This window comes from Canis aureus, chromosome 33 (genome assembly GCF_053574225.1).
Source record: "Canis aureus isolate CA01 chromosome 33, VMU_Caureus_v.1.0, whole genome shotgun sequence".
In the NCBI taxonomy this organism is placed as follows: domain Eukaryota; kingdom Metazoa; phylum Chordata; class Mammalia; order Carnivora; family Canidae; genus Canis; species Canis aureus.
Window position 1 is genome coordinate 8,620,259 of NC_135643.1, and position 14,500 is coordinate 8,634,758.

Genomic DNA, 14,500 nt, shown 5'->3' on the forward strand with positions numbered 1-14,500 from the left:
AGATCAGCATTTGAATCTACAGACTGAGTAAAAACCACACTCACCAATGGATAGGCATTATCTAATCCTTTGAGGGGTGACAGAAAAAAAGTTGGTGGAAAGTGAATTTGTTCTCTTGCTTGAACTAGGATATTCATCTTCTCCTGCTCTTGGACATTGGTACCCTTGGTTCTTGGGCCTTCAGATTTGGATGCGGATTACACCTTAGGTCCCTTGCTTTGGGTTTTCAGACTTAGATTGAGACTTACACCATTGGCTCCCCTGACTCTCAGACTTCTGGGTTTGAACTGGAACTGTACCACCAGGCATCTCTAGGCCTCTGGCTTTCAGACAGCAGATACTAGGACCTTTCGTCTCTACAATCCCATGAGCCAGTCATTTATAATAAATCTCTTTCTAGAGATATATATCTTATTGGTTTTGTTTATTTACTATTAAATTTTGCTTCACAATCATTTTCCGTTTTTTGAGAGCTCTTTCTTATTGTTTTTTCCCTTTTTCACAAAAGCTGTGATACAATGCCTTCTGAGAAATATATATATTTCTCAGATATATTTGGTCTTCACCCACATTTCTAGAGCCATAAAGGTGACATGGATGTCTTGTTACTAATGAAGGTGATTTTGGATTCCACAGAAGGCTGGGGGCTAGTTGCCAGGAGGACCAACCATATCATTAGAAGTTTGGACTTATCAGCTTCACCCCCTGAGCTGTAGGGAGGGAGAGGAGCTGGAAGTAGAATCAGCCAATGGCCAATGACTTAGTAAATCTTGACTGTGTAACAAAACCTCCATGAAAACCTACAAGGACTGGCTTCAGGGAGCTTCTAGGATGGTAAACAGGTGGAGATGCAAGGAGAATGGCATGCCTGAAGGGGACATGGAAGTGCTGCACACTTCTCCCATATCTCACCCTATGTATCCCTTCATCTGGTTGTTGATTGATTGGTATCCTTTATCATATCCTTTAGTAAATTGGTAAACATCAAGTGTTTCCCTGAGTTCTGTGAGTCATTCTAGCAAATTAAAAGAACTGAAGGAAGAGATTCTGGGAACCTCTGATTTATAGCCAATTGGTCAGAAGTACAGGTTATAACCTGGACTTGCAACTGGCATCTGAAATCCAAGGAGAAGATTGTTGGAACCCCCAATCTGTAGCAGACTGATCAGAAGCACAGGTAACAGCTTGAGACTGGTGTCTGAAGTGGGGGGTTAGGGGCAATCTTGTTGGACCGAGCCCTTAACCTGAGGAATTAGTACTATCTCTGGGTAGACTGTGATTGAATTCTCCGACATCCTGTTGGTGTCTGAGAACTGCTTGGTGTGGGGGAATGGAGGGGGGGTCCCTCGACATTGGAATTGGGTCCAGGAACCCAAAGAGTTTGTACCAGTAAAATAGCACTCCATTCTTATTTCAAAAGTCTCTTCTAGTTTTGAAATTACCTTTGCCAAGGGTAATTGTTACTGCTTAGATATCTATATCTTTATTTTGTAGCCTGCTTTCTTTAAATGTCTGGTGCCTTTTTTCACTTTCATATTAAAGTAAAGCTGGAAATATCACATCATGATACTGCCTGTGGGTGGGATTGGTCAAATAAGGGAAGTTGCTTTGAGAACTGGATAAGATGCAGGTGGTGGAGAGATTTTTTTTTTCTACTCTTGGACTGGTCCACTATCTTAAGGAAAATAAGTCTTTGATATTTGCCAAGCATTCCGTGTACAAGAATGAGGTGGAGGCATAATGCCATGAAGTTAATTCTTTAATACACTGGTTTCCAATGCCCATTTCCAGTCACATTCCCCATTCTGATAGTTGGCATGTTATTTTTTTTTTAAAGATTTTATTTATTTATTCATGAGAGACACAGAGAGAGGGAGAGGCAGAGACACAGGCAGAGGGAGAAGCAGGCTCCCTGAAGGAAGCCTGATGCAGGACTCGATCCCAGGACTCCAGGATCACAACCTGAGCTAAAGGCAGATGCTTTAACCACTGAGCCACCCAGGCGTCCCATAGTTGGCATATTATTAAATAATATGCTCCAAGTCATATTATTAAATTAAAAAATATGTTACAGAATATTATGTAGCACATATATGTATATGACATATAATGTATAATGTAGTGTTTGTATATATAATGTATATATCTCTATATATGTGTCTGTATATGTATATATGTATATGAATATATATAAATATACATATATATGTGTATATATGTGTGTGTATATATATATATATATCAGCAAGGAAGTCCAGCAAACAGTTAAACAATGGTTATTTCCCAGAAAAGTAGTATATTTTCAGGAAGAAGGAAAGAAGACTACATGTTATTATATACTCTAGATAATACAGATTGTTTAACTTTTAGCTTTGAGTATATACTCATGTATCATTTGTAATTGGATGTGTGCGTACACAGATAATAAAAAACAAATCTACATATTGGGATTTCAGTTGGTTCTTATCTCTGAATCTCATAAAGTACCTAGCATAGTGCACTGACATTGTAGGTACATAATAAATATCTGTTACATCCATGTAAAGAAAACAGATATGCATTATTATGGCTGCTAAAGTATAATTTCCAAAAATCATGAATCATAAATCTCATGAAAATATGAAATGAACACATGTAAAAGATTTTAATGCATTAATTAATGAGGGAGCCAGAAAGACATTAAAATCAAATGGTAGGGATCCCTGGGTGGCGCAGCGGTTTGGCGCCTGCCTTTGGCCCAGGGCGCGATCCTGGAGACCTGGGATCGAATCCCGCATCGGGCTCCCGGTGCATGGAGCCTATCATAAATAAATTAAAAAAAAATAAAAAAAAAATAAAATGGTATTTTGACTTAAAATATTGTCTATCGGACAAAATTCACTTACGTTGTCATGAACAAGAACCATGTCCATGATCATTAGTTTTCCACAAATCAACTTTCATCCCTACAGAGTTATAAAATAGCCTCAGTGATCAACTACAATTGCTATAGACTGAATGTTTGTGCCCCCCCACCAAAATCATATGTTGAAACTGTATCCTCCAATGTGATGGTTTTAGAAGGTGGGCCCTTTGGAAGGTAATAAGGATTAGATGAGGCCAGGAGGATAGAGTCCTCATGAGTAGGATTGGTGACTTATAAGAGTCATTAGATAGTTTGTTTCCTCTCTCTGCTTTCTGCCAACTGAGGATTTGAGAAGCCAGCAGTCTGCAACCTGAGAGAGGTCCCTTAAAAGAACTCAACCAAGTCGACAACTTGATCTTAGACACCCAACCTCCAGAACTGTGAGAAATAAATTTCTATTGTATATGGGCCACCCAGTCTGTGCTATTTTTGTTATAGCAGCCTGAGATGACTAAGACAACAAAGGTGCATTCCGCTATAGTACCAGATAACCCCCAGTGGACCTGCTAGGCAATGGCTAACATCCACTGCAAGGATCTTTTTTGCTTCTTTCCAAAACATTGCTAATTTTTCCTGACACCATTATGTTAACAATCATCTGTTGTCTTGATGTTTTGGAACACTTATGAATCTCTTTTCTGTTGATGATTCCATAGTTCTGAATAATTTCTTTAATCCATATATATGCAAATTGATACTGTTCATGCATTCTCTCTCTCTCTCTCTCTTTTAAAAAGATTTTATTAATTTATTCATGGGAGACACAGAGAGACGGAGGGAGAAGCAGGCTCCTTGCAGGGAGCCCGATGTGGGACTCGATCCATGGGACCACGCCCTAAACCAAAGGCAGATGCTCAACCACTGAGCCACCCAGTTGCCCCAGGGAGCCTGCTTCTGTTTCTGCCTCTCTCTATGTCTCTCATTAATAAATAAATAAAATATTTTTTAAAAAAACAACACAAATATTCATTGATCAAGATATCAATTATTGTTGTTAAGGGGATGGATGAGATTAATCTTTGTAATTTGGGATATTAATATTAATTTAGGAACCAATAAAATATCTTAAAATATGATAAAAATATTTTTAGTAAATCAAACTGTAAGAGGGGCAACAGACATTAGATATTACCAGAGATATATCTAACATTAGAAGTCTTTTTTCAGATGCAGGAATAAAATAGATTAACTAATGAAACAAATTTTTATTTTTTTTTTTATTTTTTTTTATTTTTTTTTATTTTTTTATTTTTTATTTTTTATTTTTTTTAAAGATTTTATTTATTTATTCATAGAGACACACAGAGAGAGAGAGAGGCAGAGACACAGGCAGAGGGAGAAGCAGGCTCCATGCAGCGAGCCCGATGTGGGACTCGATCCCGGGTCTCCAGGATCACACCCCAGGCTGCAGGCGGCGCTAAACCGGTGCGCCACCGGGGCTGCCCTGAAACAAATTTTTAAACGTGCTTGCTAATGTTATTTTCCAAGCCAAAAATTAGTCTAGCAAAAAGTGTATTTGTTTGTTTTATTTTGGGTTTTGTTGTTGTTTGCTATGAGAATATATAAATGTGGAAAAGTTTTTCAAGTTTTTGAAACCTTAATAATATTATAGTTATATATTAAACAAATATCCTTACTGAAAAGAAAAAAAAAATGTATGTAATTAGGACCCATCTGGAAAATCCCAGATATGTGATCTTCCTAACCAACCAATGCCAATCTTTAAAGTGCTTTATGCTTCGCTGACTCAATTAAACCATCATTTTTAAACTACACCATTATTTCATGTTCTGCTAAGATAAATAAAATAGCCAATTCAAATAAGACACAATGTTTTCTTACCACATCAACTGTAAGACACAGTTGGTTTGTATGATTTTAGAGAGGTTGAAATGTAAATAAAAAGGGAGTCCTAGGGGCACCTGGATGGTGCAGTGGGTTGGGAGTCTGCCTTTGGCTCAGGTCATGATCCTAGGATCCTGGGTTTGAGCCCCACGTGGGGCTCCCTGCTCAGTGGGGAGGCTGCTTCTCCCTTTCTCTCTGCAGATCCCCCTGCTTGTGCACTCTCTCTTTCTCTCTCTCTCTGGAATAAATAAATAAATAAAAATTTTTTAAAAGGGGGAGTCTTAGAAGAAATATGGCATTCGTTATGTCTTCCAACAGACATGAATTATAGCTTTTATTTCTCTGCTCAGTAAGGATTTTTTTTACAAAAAGTTCTTATGGCTATTATTGATTGCATCTTTTCAAATTATTTTTCCCTTTTTCTATTGAAATATAATTAATATACACTATTATATTAGTTTGAGGTGTATAACATAACGATTCAACAATTCTCTGCATTACTCAGTGCTCACCACAATAAGTGTGGTTATTCTCTGTCACCAAACATTATTACAATCTATGGACAATATTCCCTATGCTGTACTTTTCATTTCCATATCTTATGCATTTTACAACCAGAAGTTTGTACCTTTTTATCCCCTTCACCTATTTCACACACAGCCCCACCCACCTCCTCTCTGGCAACCACCAGTTTGTTCTCTGTATTCAAGAGTCTGGCTTTTTGTTTGCTCCTCTCTTGGTTTCTTTGTTCATTATTATTACATCTTATAAAGAAATGAATCCCGTTGTTAAAAGTATAAGTAAATAAAAGTTTGTGAAGAAAAACCTAAGTGAGAAAGAGGCAGCTGTGGCAACTGTGGCACCCAGTGGCTGCTGCCCTCACGGAAATGGTTCAAGCTATGGTGGCTTGTCCCAATGGGTCCAGTAGTTGGGACCTCATTTGGCTGGTTTGGTGTATCGCTTGGACTCTAGTCCTGGCTGCTGCTTAGCATCTTTTGTTTCTACCAGTTTTCTATATGGGTTCTTCAGCTTTCGCAACAGTTCTGTGAGCTTCTTTTCAGTAAATTCCTCGTCTGCCTACATCAGCCTGATTTGCAACTAAGAACCTTGACTGGTATTTCTGGATTTCAGCAATTTGTTGACCGAGACCACTGATATAATTAGGAACAAATCCGTAATTCAGCCCCTCTAAGGACAGTTAACCAATCTCTTCCACTTCTCTAAACGACCACCTCCAAAAGAGATATAAATCCAGCCAGATTCAACATTAACAGAATAGTTGAACTACGCAGTATCAAAAGGACCCCTAGATCTATTCTTTTAGTGCATAACTCAAAAAGTTACAGAGGGAATATACTGCCTATTTTATAAGAGAATTAAATCACCAAAATAAAATTTGCTGAGAGTTATTCTGATTCATTGGAGAAGCTAGAAAAAAGAAGGAACTTGCAAGTTACCACACCATATACAAGCTACACGGCAGGAACGGATTCCAGTTAATGATACGGACTGCCAATTTCATTAGTTTTACTACCACTGAAGGGTAAAGCAAAAATTAATTAATTTGATAAGCTGATGATTCCTTTGCACTTATTTGCAAAGTTGCCCTACTCCGTTTTATAATTTCTATCCACCTTACCAAAACAATGTTGGCATATCCTTTCTGCTTCAAAGTATTCTGGGGGAGTTGAGGCTCCAGTTAGTTTAGAAGTTGAACATTGTTCTTGAGAAATGCAACTTTTAGTAACACAAATGGTAATCACAGATAACACTGGCGTAGTGCTTCACCACGGGCAGGCACAGTTCTAAGTATTTTATATATACTAACCAGTGTCATCTTCGTAAGAATTCTAGGAGGAAAATATTATTACCCTTATGCTTATTTTAGACACAAGGACACTGAGGCACAAGGGGGTTAAGTTACTTGACTGATAGCACAGGCCACTATGTGGCAGACCTGGGATTTGAACTCAGGTAGGCTCCCAAGGTCCTGTGTTTAGTTGTTAGGATAAGTTGTCCCCTCGTAGAAATTATTTGTTTCTGCTATGACCTATTTGCAGTACAGAGTGGGCGCAACAGAATTTGAACTATAAAAACCCAAACCCGGGCAGTTTACATACTGAACCTCAGATGTTTTTACCTTGTAAAGTGGGAATAACAATAATTGTCCTGCCTACCTCACTGGTTGTTGAATAGAATAAATAATGTATATAAAAGTGCTTTGTGAAAAAATAAATAAATAAAAAAAATAAAAGTGCTTTGTGAAGTGCTACATGAAGAGTTATTACTTAAATTTTGAATGGTCATGTCAGTAAGCATACGGCTCCAGCCGTATGTGATGTTTCACAAACTAAACTGGGTTACAGCTAGAAGATGGCAGAGCTATGCCTGGACCCCATGGCTGCCCTGTGCTTCTAACTACACCACTACCCTCATTCCTCTGATACTTGGTAGTACATCATGAATTTCCTGTGTCATTTCATTAAAAATAAGAACATAAACAGAAATTATCCTTCAAGAATTTCCCACAAAATGGTTCTCTGGTAGGCCTATACCAGAAATTTCTACTACCAACTTACAAACTGACGGAGGGCAACAGAAAAAGATAGGTCAAGTGAGGAGAGCTATAACATTGGTGTTCAAGCAACCGGAAATGACTCTTGCCTGAGGAAGATTTCTTCCTCCCCCAGCAAGCTGGGACATTCCAGTCAGGGGCCTTTGTGGCTCTGACGCGGAAAGCAGCTCAAATCCCACACAGGAGGAGAATGTTTATCAGTCTGGGAACATTCTCAGGGAAGACAGTGATAACAGGTCTCCCCACTTCATCCAGTTACCACTCCAAGCAAGGTCTGTCCATCTTTGGGTAAAATCAAACTAAAATAAAAACCATATAAATAATAATGTTAGTATTCTCCCTCTTTCCCTTCTAGCAAATCCCTTGCTGAGGGTTATAAATCATCCCGATATCATTAAAGTAGAGAATCTATAAACCAACCAAGAAGTATTGGCAAAGTGTCTCCTGTGTAAGTAGTCCATGCATGCACTTGTGGTTCACATGATGCCCTTTAGCAGATTAAACTCTCATAAAACTAACAGGTGAGGACTTCGAAACCATTATATGCCAGATTCTGTGTCACTGTACATAAGTATAAGAAACCTCAAGAAGTAAGCTCCTCGAATGAAGAAAAATGAAAGATAAAAATGAAAAAGCACACCTGAAACTAATGTAACATTGTGTATCAAAAAAAAAAAAAGTAAAAAAAAAGACACCAAGAAAGTCTGAGAACACAGAACTCAGGAAGGCCATTTGTGGCTGACTATATATCATAATATATCTGAAGTAAAATGTGCAAGTCATTACTAGAACCCCCTTTTATTTATTTATTTTTTTAAATTTATTTTTGTTTATTTATGATAGTCATACAGAGAGAGAGAGAGAGGCAGAGACACAGGCAGAGGGAGAAGCAGGCTCCATGCACCGGGAGCCCGACGTGGGATTCGATCCCGGGTCTCCAGGATCGCGCCCTGGGCCAAAGGCAGGCGCCAAACCGCTGCGCCACCCAGGGATCCCTAGAACCCCCTTTTAATACATACTAAAGTCAATCTTTCTCTTTTCATATAACTGAAAAATGACAAGTGAGCACCTACCTTAATCCAAAAGAGATCTTTCCATTGCAAAAGCACAAATACCATATATCTTTCCTGACTATGCTGCACTCATTCATTTCTTCATTCACTTCTTCAACAAATGTATTCACTAGAAGGGAGTAGGGGCCAGCACTATGGCAACGGCTTGGCCTATGAAGATGAATTAATTACGGTTCTTGCTGTCTGGACTCAGTATGATCACTCGACAAGTGGCAATAATTATAATGAAGAGGACAAAGAAATTACTATCTCAGCTGAAATTCAGGAAGTAGGCAGAGCTTAAGGAAAGGTGAGGTAAAGTAGTAAACCAGTCTATTTTGGTGGTCTCTGAATAGGTCTCACTTTTCCTAGGTCAGGGAGTATCATTTCTTTTTTCATGCACTTTTATCCTTTATTGTTCCCTCCTGCTACTTCTCTCACCCTTTTTTCCTCCTGCAGCAAAAGGAGAAGAAAGCCAAAGGAGCTATTTGGTTGACTAGGGAAAAGAGAAGGAGGAAACCTTACAGGTGTTTTGCTATGGTAGGTCCCCCTTTCTTGAGGTATGGGGGAAAGGAAGGACTGGGTTCTGAAAAAGTGAGATTTTAGTTGCAGAATCATGTGTGAGCTGGAAGGGACCATAGGGGCCATCCTCCTCAGTATCCATGTTATAGCTGGGGACATTGAGGCTTAATGACTAATTCAAGCCAATGAGCGACATCAGCGAGACCGGAACTCAGGCTTCTTAACTTCCATGAAGGCCAGAATGGACCAGTGGAGAACTTCTTATGCCCCTTTTCACTGAGTTGGGTGAAGGAGCCGGGGATGGAAACTTCACTACTGCCTTCAGTAGCCTTTTCAACCTTATGTTCTTGACAAGTGGGTAGTCCTTCATTTCTGGGCCTTCAAAGAAATGGAGGACAACTGATTAATCTAGTCACCCCCTAGTATTCTGTTCCTTTAAGAAAACCTCACTATGACCATCTCTCAAAGGATTTCTTTCATATCTTTTATCATTTTTGTTATGCTTCCCATAAATCTGATTTCCCCACATCCTTTTGAAAATGTGACGACCTGGGTCGCCCTGGGGGGTCAGCGGTTGAGCGTCTGCCGTGGGCTCAGGGTGTGATCCCCGATTCCCTGGATGGAGTCCCCACATCGGGCCCCTTGCATGGGGTCTGCTTCTCTTCCTTCTGCCTGTGTCTGTGCTTCTCTTTCTCTGGCTCTCATGGATAAATAAATAAAATCTTAAAAAAAAAAAAAAAAAAAGGAAAGCAAATGTGATGACCCAATCTGAACCTAGAGGTTTAAAGATTTGTTTGGTGAAATAAAATGGTGTGCTTGTGCTCTGGTCTTTAATGCATCCTACTCTGACTTTTTGGTTTCGCTTGTTACTAAATTTTCAGAACAATGTGTTAGTAATGACCTTACTGATTTTCAACGTGTTGGTAATGACCTTGAGAAATCTGTATTGTCGATTTGTCTTAAGGGTGTCTTCCTGAACATTGTTGCATTTGTGTGACGGCCTGTCTCCCCACACTTCGCCCTCCCGTGTCAGTAATGACCAGGTGGTGGATACACGTCAAGAAAACTAATCACCTTGTAACAGGATTTGGAATGGAATTAATGCGGATCTTGTGCCCTTCCTGTTCCAACTTTAGCAGCCCAAGGTCCCCGACTGCTTAGAGATTAGCTGGTTGGCAAATGCATCCCGAGTCACTTTAGGGTCTGGGATCTCTCCTTGGACCCCGTAGGCAGTGAACTCTGTGAGATCCAACGAGTTTCTAGGAGGCAGAGCTTGGGTTTGTCACTGAACCTGGCCAGTCCACTCCAGGACGCCCCGTGCGGGTAGACGCATCTCCTGGCATCTGTTTTCAGGGTGATGACCCTGGGTTCAAATGCCGCGAAGTCAACGCGTTCATCCTGCCGGACAAGTTTCTGCTTCTGGACGCCTCTGAGGCTCCGCCAGGCCGCGGTGGAGCGAGGGGGGTGCGGCCGCGGAGCCCTCGGCGGGGGTGCGGGGTGCAGGCAGGCAGGCAGGCAGGCGCCCCGGGAGCCCCTCCAGCCCCCTCGGCTGCTCGCGGGCGAGCCTGCGAGCTCTTACCTTCTCCGCTAAGCCCGGGGCTCGTCCCACCTGGCGGCGGGCGCGGCGGGGGGGGCCGCGGGGGCCGTGACGTCAGCGCTCCGCGAGGGGGCGGGGCCGTGGGGACCGCAGTGCAGCGCGGAGGGGCGGGGCGGGGCGGGGCGGGGCGGGGCGGGGCGGGGCGGGGCCTGCGGCGCGTGACCCGGCTGCGGGAGGCCGAGGTGTGGGGGGCGGGGCGGGGCCGGGCGGCGGGCGCCAGGTGGAGCGCTGGGGCGGCGGCGCTTCCTCCTTGGCTCCCCGCCCCTCCTTCTCCTCCCACCTGGGCCTCTGCGGGAGACGCGCACCTGGCGACGGCGGCCGAGCCCCGCGGCGTGCCCGCCTTCTCCGCTCGGGCCGGGTGCCCCGAGCCGCCCCGGGCCCCGGCGCTCGCCCCTCGCCCCTCGCCCCTCGCCCCTCGCCCCTCGCCGGCGCCGCGCTCTCCGGGGGCGGCCTCGAGCGCTCGCTCGTTGATGCCGTTCTGGGGGTGACCCGGCGCGGCGGCGGGGGGCGTGTGAGCGGCCGCGGCTCTGCCCACGTCGGGGCGCGCCTGCCGGTGGCGGAGCAGCAGCTCGGGTTTCGGGGCGCTGGCGGAGGCCGCGGCGGCCGCGCGGGGGATGTTGGAGCTGAGGCACCGGGGAGGCTGCCCCGGCCCCGGGGCCGCGGGGGCGCCGCCACCCCGCGAGGGAGAGGCGGCCGGCGGCGACCACGAAACCGAGAGCACCAGCGACAAAGTAAGCGGAGCCGCGGGGGGCGCGCACCTGCGCCCTGGCCGGGTCCTGGCTTGGGCCCCGGGGCGCGCGGGGGCGAGGCTGGGGCCGCCGCGCCGCCCTCCGGCCTGGCGCTGTTTCCTCCTTGCTCAGGCGGGGCTGGAACCGGGCACCAGGGCACCAGACACGGGGCTTTGCCCGGGAGGACCACGGCCGCCGCCCGGCAGAGCTGGACGGTTCAGCTCCTTGCCATTGCCTTTGCCTTTGCGGTGGCCCCTCCCCGGCGTCCCAGGCCGAGGCCAGACGCGGGATGGAACCCGCCACCCTCGTAGCTGCCGCCCAGCACGTCTTCTCCGCAGAGGAATAAAGTTGGGAAGGGCTAAAGTTAAGACGTGCGCCTTCGTTCCTCACAGGTCATCGGATCCTGACGCTGGAAGCTTCGCTGATGGCGCTCCCCCCCCGCCCCCCCCCCCCGTTTCCTCTGCCCTTTCTCTGAATGATAGATTTTGGAGGGGGGAGGGGGCGGGGGGGCGCGGGGGAGGGTTGAGAGTATCATACACGTGACACAGTTGTGCTCCTCCAGCTTCTTTGGAGTCTAGGACAGGGCAGCTCTTCCGTCTATAGCGGGCTTCATTTGACCTGATATGCTAATTCATGACTTTTTTAAAAAATTTTTATTTATTTATGATAGTCACAGTGAGAGAGAGAGAGAGGGAAAGAGAAGCAGGCTCCATGCACCGGGAGCCCGACGTGGGATTCGATCCCGGGTCTCCAGGATCGCGCCCTGGGCCAAAGGCAGGCGCCAAACCGCTGCGCCACCCAGGGTTCCCCTTCATGAAGACTTTGAACTCCCATTCTATTAAAGGGTAGAAAAAGAGTCAGGGTTCAGCTTATTCCACAATAGAGTGGTCCAAGTAGGACTTTTGGGAAAACAAAGCACTTTTATGATCTTTTAAACTAGATGGGAATTGACCTTTTAAACTAGATGGAAACTAGATTGTTTCATAAAACCTGTTTATGCAGCTCCATTGTATTTTAGAAGCCCGAAGCTCTTAAAACTATTCCTAGAAGCCTTCTTTTCTAGAGCAGATACTGCCGTTTGAATTACAGAAGTGAAGTGGATTGCCCAAGGTCAAGTCAGTGGCCTTTTGGAGGTAGAATGTATTTCCTGATAACCCTTTCTTCCGGTTTGTACTGTTGTTGAGCCTCACTGGCAGTTCTGATTTGGGGAGGGTTCCACCTGCAACTTGATGTTGATGAACTTGATGTACCCAAGTTATAAAGTCCTGGTAGGAACGTGACGGGGTATCATGAAATAATCAATTTAACAGTGATTTCAGGAATGAAACTTTAGAATCAGTGGGATGACAGATCCTTTTATTTTCTACTCTTGATAACAAGGAGGAATAAAATGAGAATCTATGATAGAACATATGTGTCAAGGAATTACACAAAATATATAACAGTTTCCAGTTACTGAAGGTTGGTGTTACAAAGCTAGAAACAGTGAGCTGAGAATAGTCTTTGTGAAGACTGCCTTGGAAACTAGACCAAAAATAGAATTAATTAGGTTGGGATTTGTTTTGTTTTAGCACTGGTATAGTTTAGAATCAAGGAAATACCGGCTTCCCCGTGTTGACTTACTTAATACCGGCAGAAGCTAACAAGCTTTTAATCGGAGAAAACATGTTCAGGAAGTCATGCATAAAATAACTTTTGAATTAATTTAGCTTCTTAACACCCTAATGTATTTAAAAATGGAAACTACTGTGGTTTGATTTAACTCATTAGAACTGTTGTCTCTAGCTATCTGTGAATGGGTTACCTCACTGTGTATTTATTTATTTATTTATAAATACGGTGCTGTTGGTTTTCATTAATACATACCCAGCTGGATTTTGTTTTCTGAGAGTAGATGTTGCCGTCTATTAAGATTCCTTAGACAACAGTGAGCATTTTCAAACTAAAATATTGCTGCACTTTTAGAGTTTATCACAAGGAACCCTTGACTGGGCAGGCTCTGAGACATTGAACTCTATCCCCTATCTGTCCTTTCTTATCAGGGTGTATATTTGAATGCACCTGTATTTCCAGGTCAAGGGCTGTTTTAAAATCAGTTTGCACATCAGAGGCTAGTTAATATTTGGTCCATTTAAACTGTTTAAGTCCCCTCTCCGTTCAAGTCGAAGTGAAGGTAGAACTCTTGGGGAATTAATGAAGTAGAGGAGGTGCATTATATTCTACTGTTCTAGTACACTCCCATACCATTTAGTAATCTTTTTATAGTAGTGTTGGTAACTTGACATTCTCATTGTTCGGGACCTGGAGACATGCTGAGAGAAGGCTCTGTGCTCCAGAGAATGAGCAAGTGAAAAAGTGTGTCTTACTGCAGGGTAGTGTTTCCAATTGTTAAATGCTGGAGTAATACTTGAAAGATGACAAGACCATCTCCTCAAAGAAACTCCCAGGAGACAGATGAGTTAGATATATTAAAAGTCTCAACAAGGCTCATTGTTAGCATAGGGGGTCTTCTTGGACTCTATATTGGAGACAACACGTAAAGCTTTAAAGAGGAGGTGAGGGTTGAGCTTGGAATGAAAAGATGCCTGAGGACTCATCAGGTGTGCAAGAGTTGGGGCAGGGTGTTCTAGACAAAGGGTGTGAGGAACTGTTTCTTGAGTCAGCATTCAAAGCATAGGGAACTGAAATTTGTTTGATAATCCTGGAGCATAAACTGTGTATATTTGGGAGGTGAAATTGGGAGATTGAGAGTCTTGTGAAGGAGGTTAGGCTTTATTTTGTGGACCCTGGGAAGTCACTGGAATGTTTTTGCAGAGACATTAGCCTGTCACTCTAGCAGCAGTCTGGAGAAAATGTTGGAAGCTGGAGACACCTGCTACAAAGAAACCAGATAGGAGCGTATTGCAAATGTATTAGATATGACATGATGAGAGCTTGTAGTGGGTCTGGTAGGGACAGGGAAATAAGAGTTGAGAGAGGGGATCCCTGGATGGCGCCTCGGTTTGGCGCCTGCCTTTGGCCCAGGGCATGATCCTGGAGACCCGGGATCGAATCCCACGTCGGGCTCCCTGCATGGAGCCTGCTTCTCCCTCTGCCTGTGTCTCTGCCCCTCTCTCTCTCTCTCATAAATAAATAATTTAAAAAAAAGGGTTGAGAGAGAATGTATATTTTAGATGATGGTTATGGGACCTAGACTAGAGTGATCACAGTAAGAGTTATACAGTAAGAGCCTGCTGGCAGATGTACTTTGATCCATAATTTAAGAGATTTTAAGGG

The 14,500-nt window shown here is 43.8% G+C and overlaps 1 protein-coding gene across 1 annotated transcript in view; it reads left to right on the top strand.

Annotated features, from left to right (window-relative positions):
* The first annotated feature begins 10,978 nt into the window (after positions 1-10,978).
* Positions 10,979-14,500, top strand: part of CDS1 (CDP-diacylglycerol synthase 1) — a 68,666-nt gene continuing 65,144 nt past the window's right edge. The window contains exon 1 of the mRNA XM_077882759.1: positions 10,979-11,227. Coding sequence (XP_077738885.1) covers positions 11,111-11,227 — 117 coding nt within the window. The 5' untranslated portion in view covers positions 10,979-11,110. The remainder of the gene's footprint in view (positions 11,228-14,500) is intronic.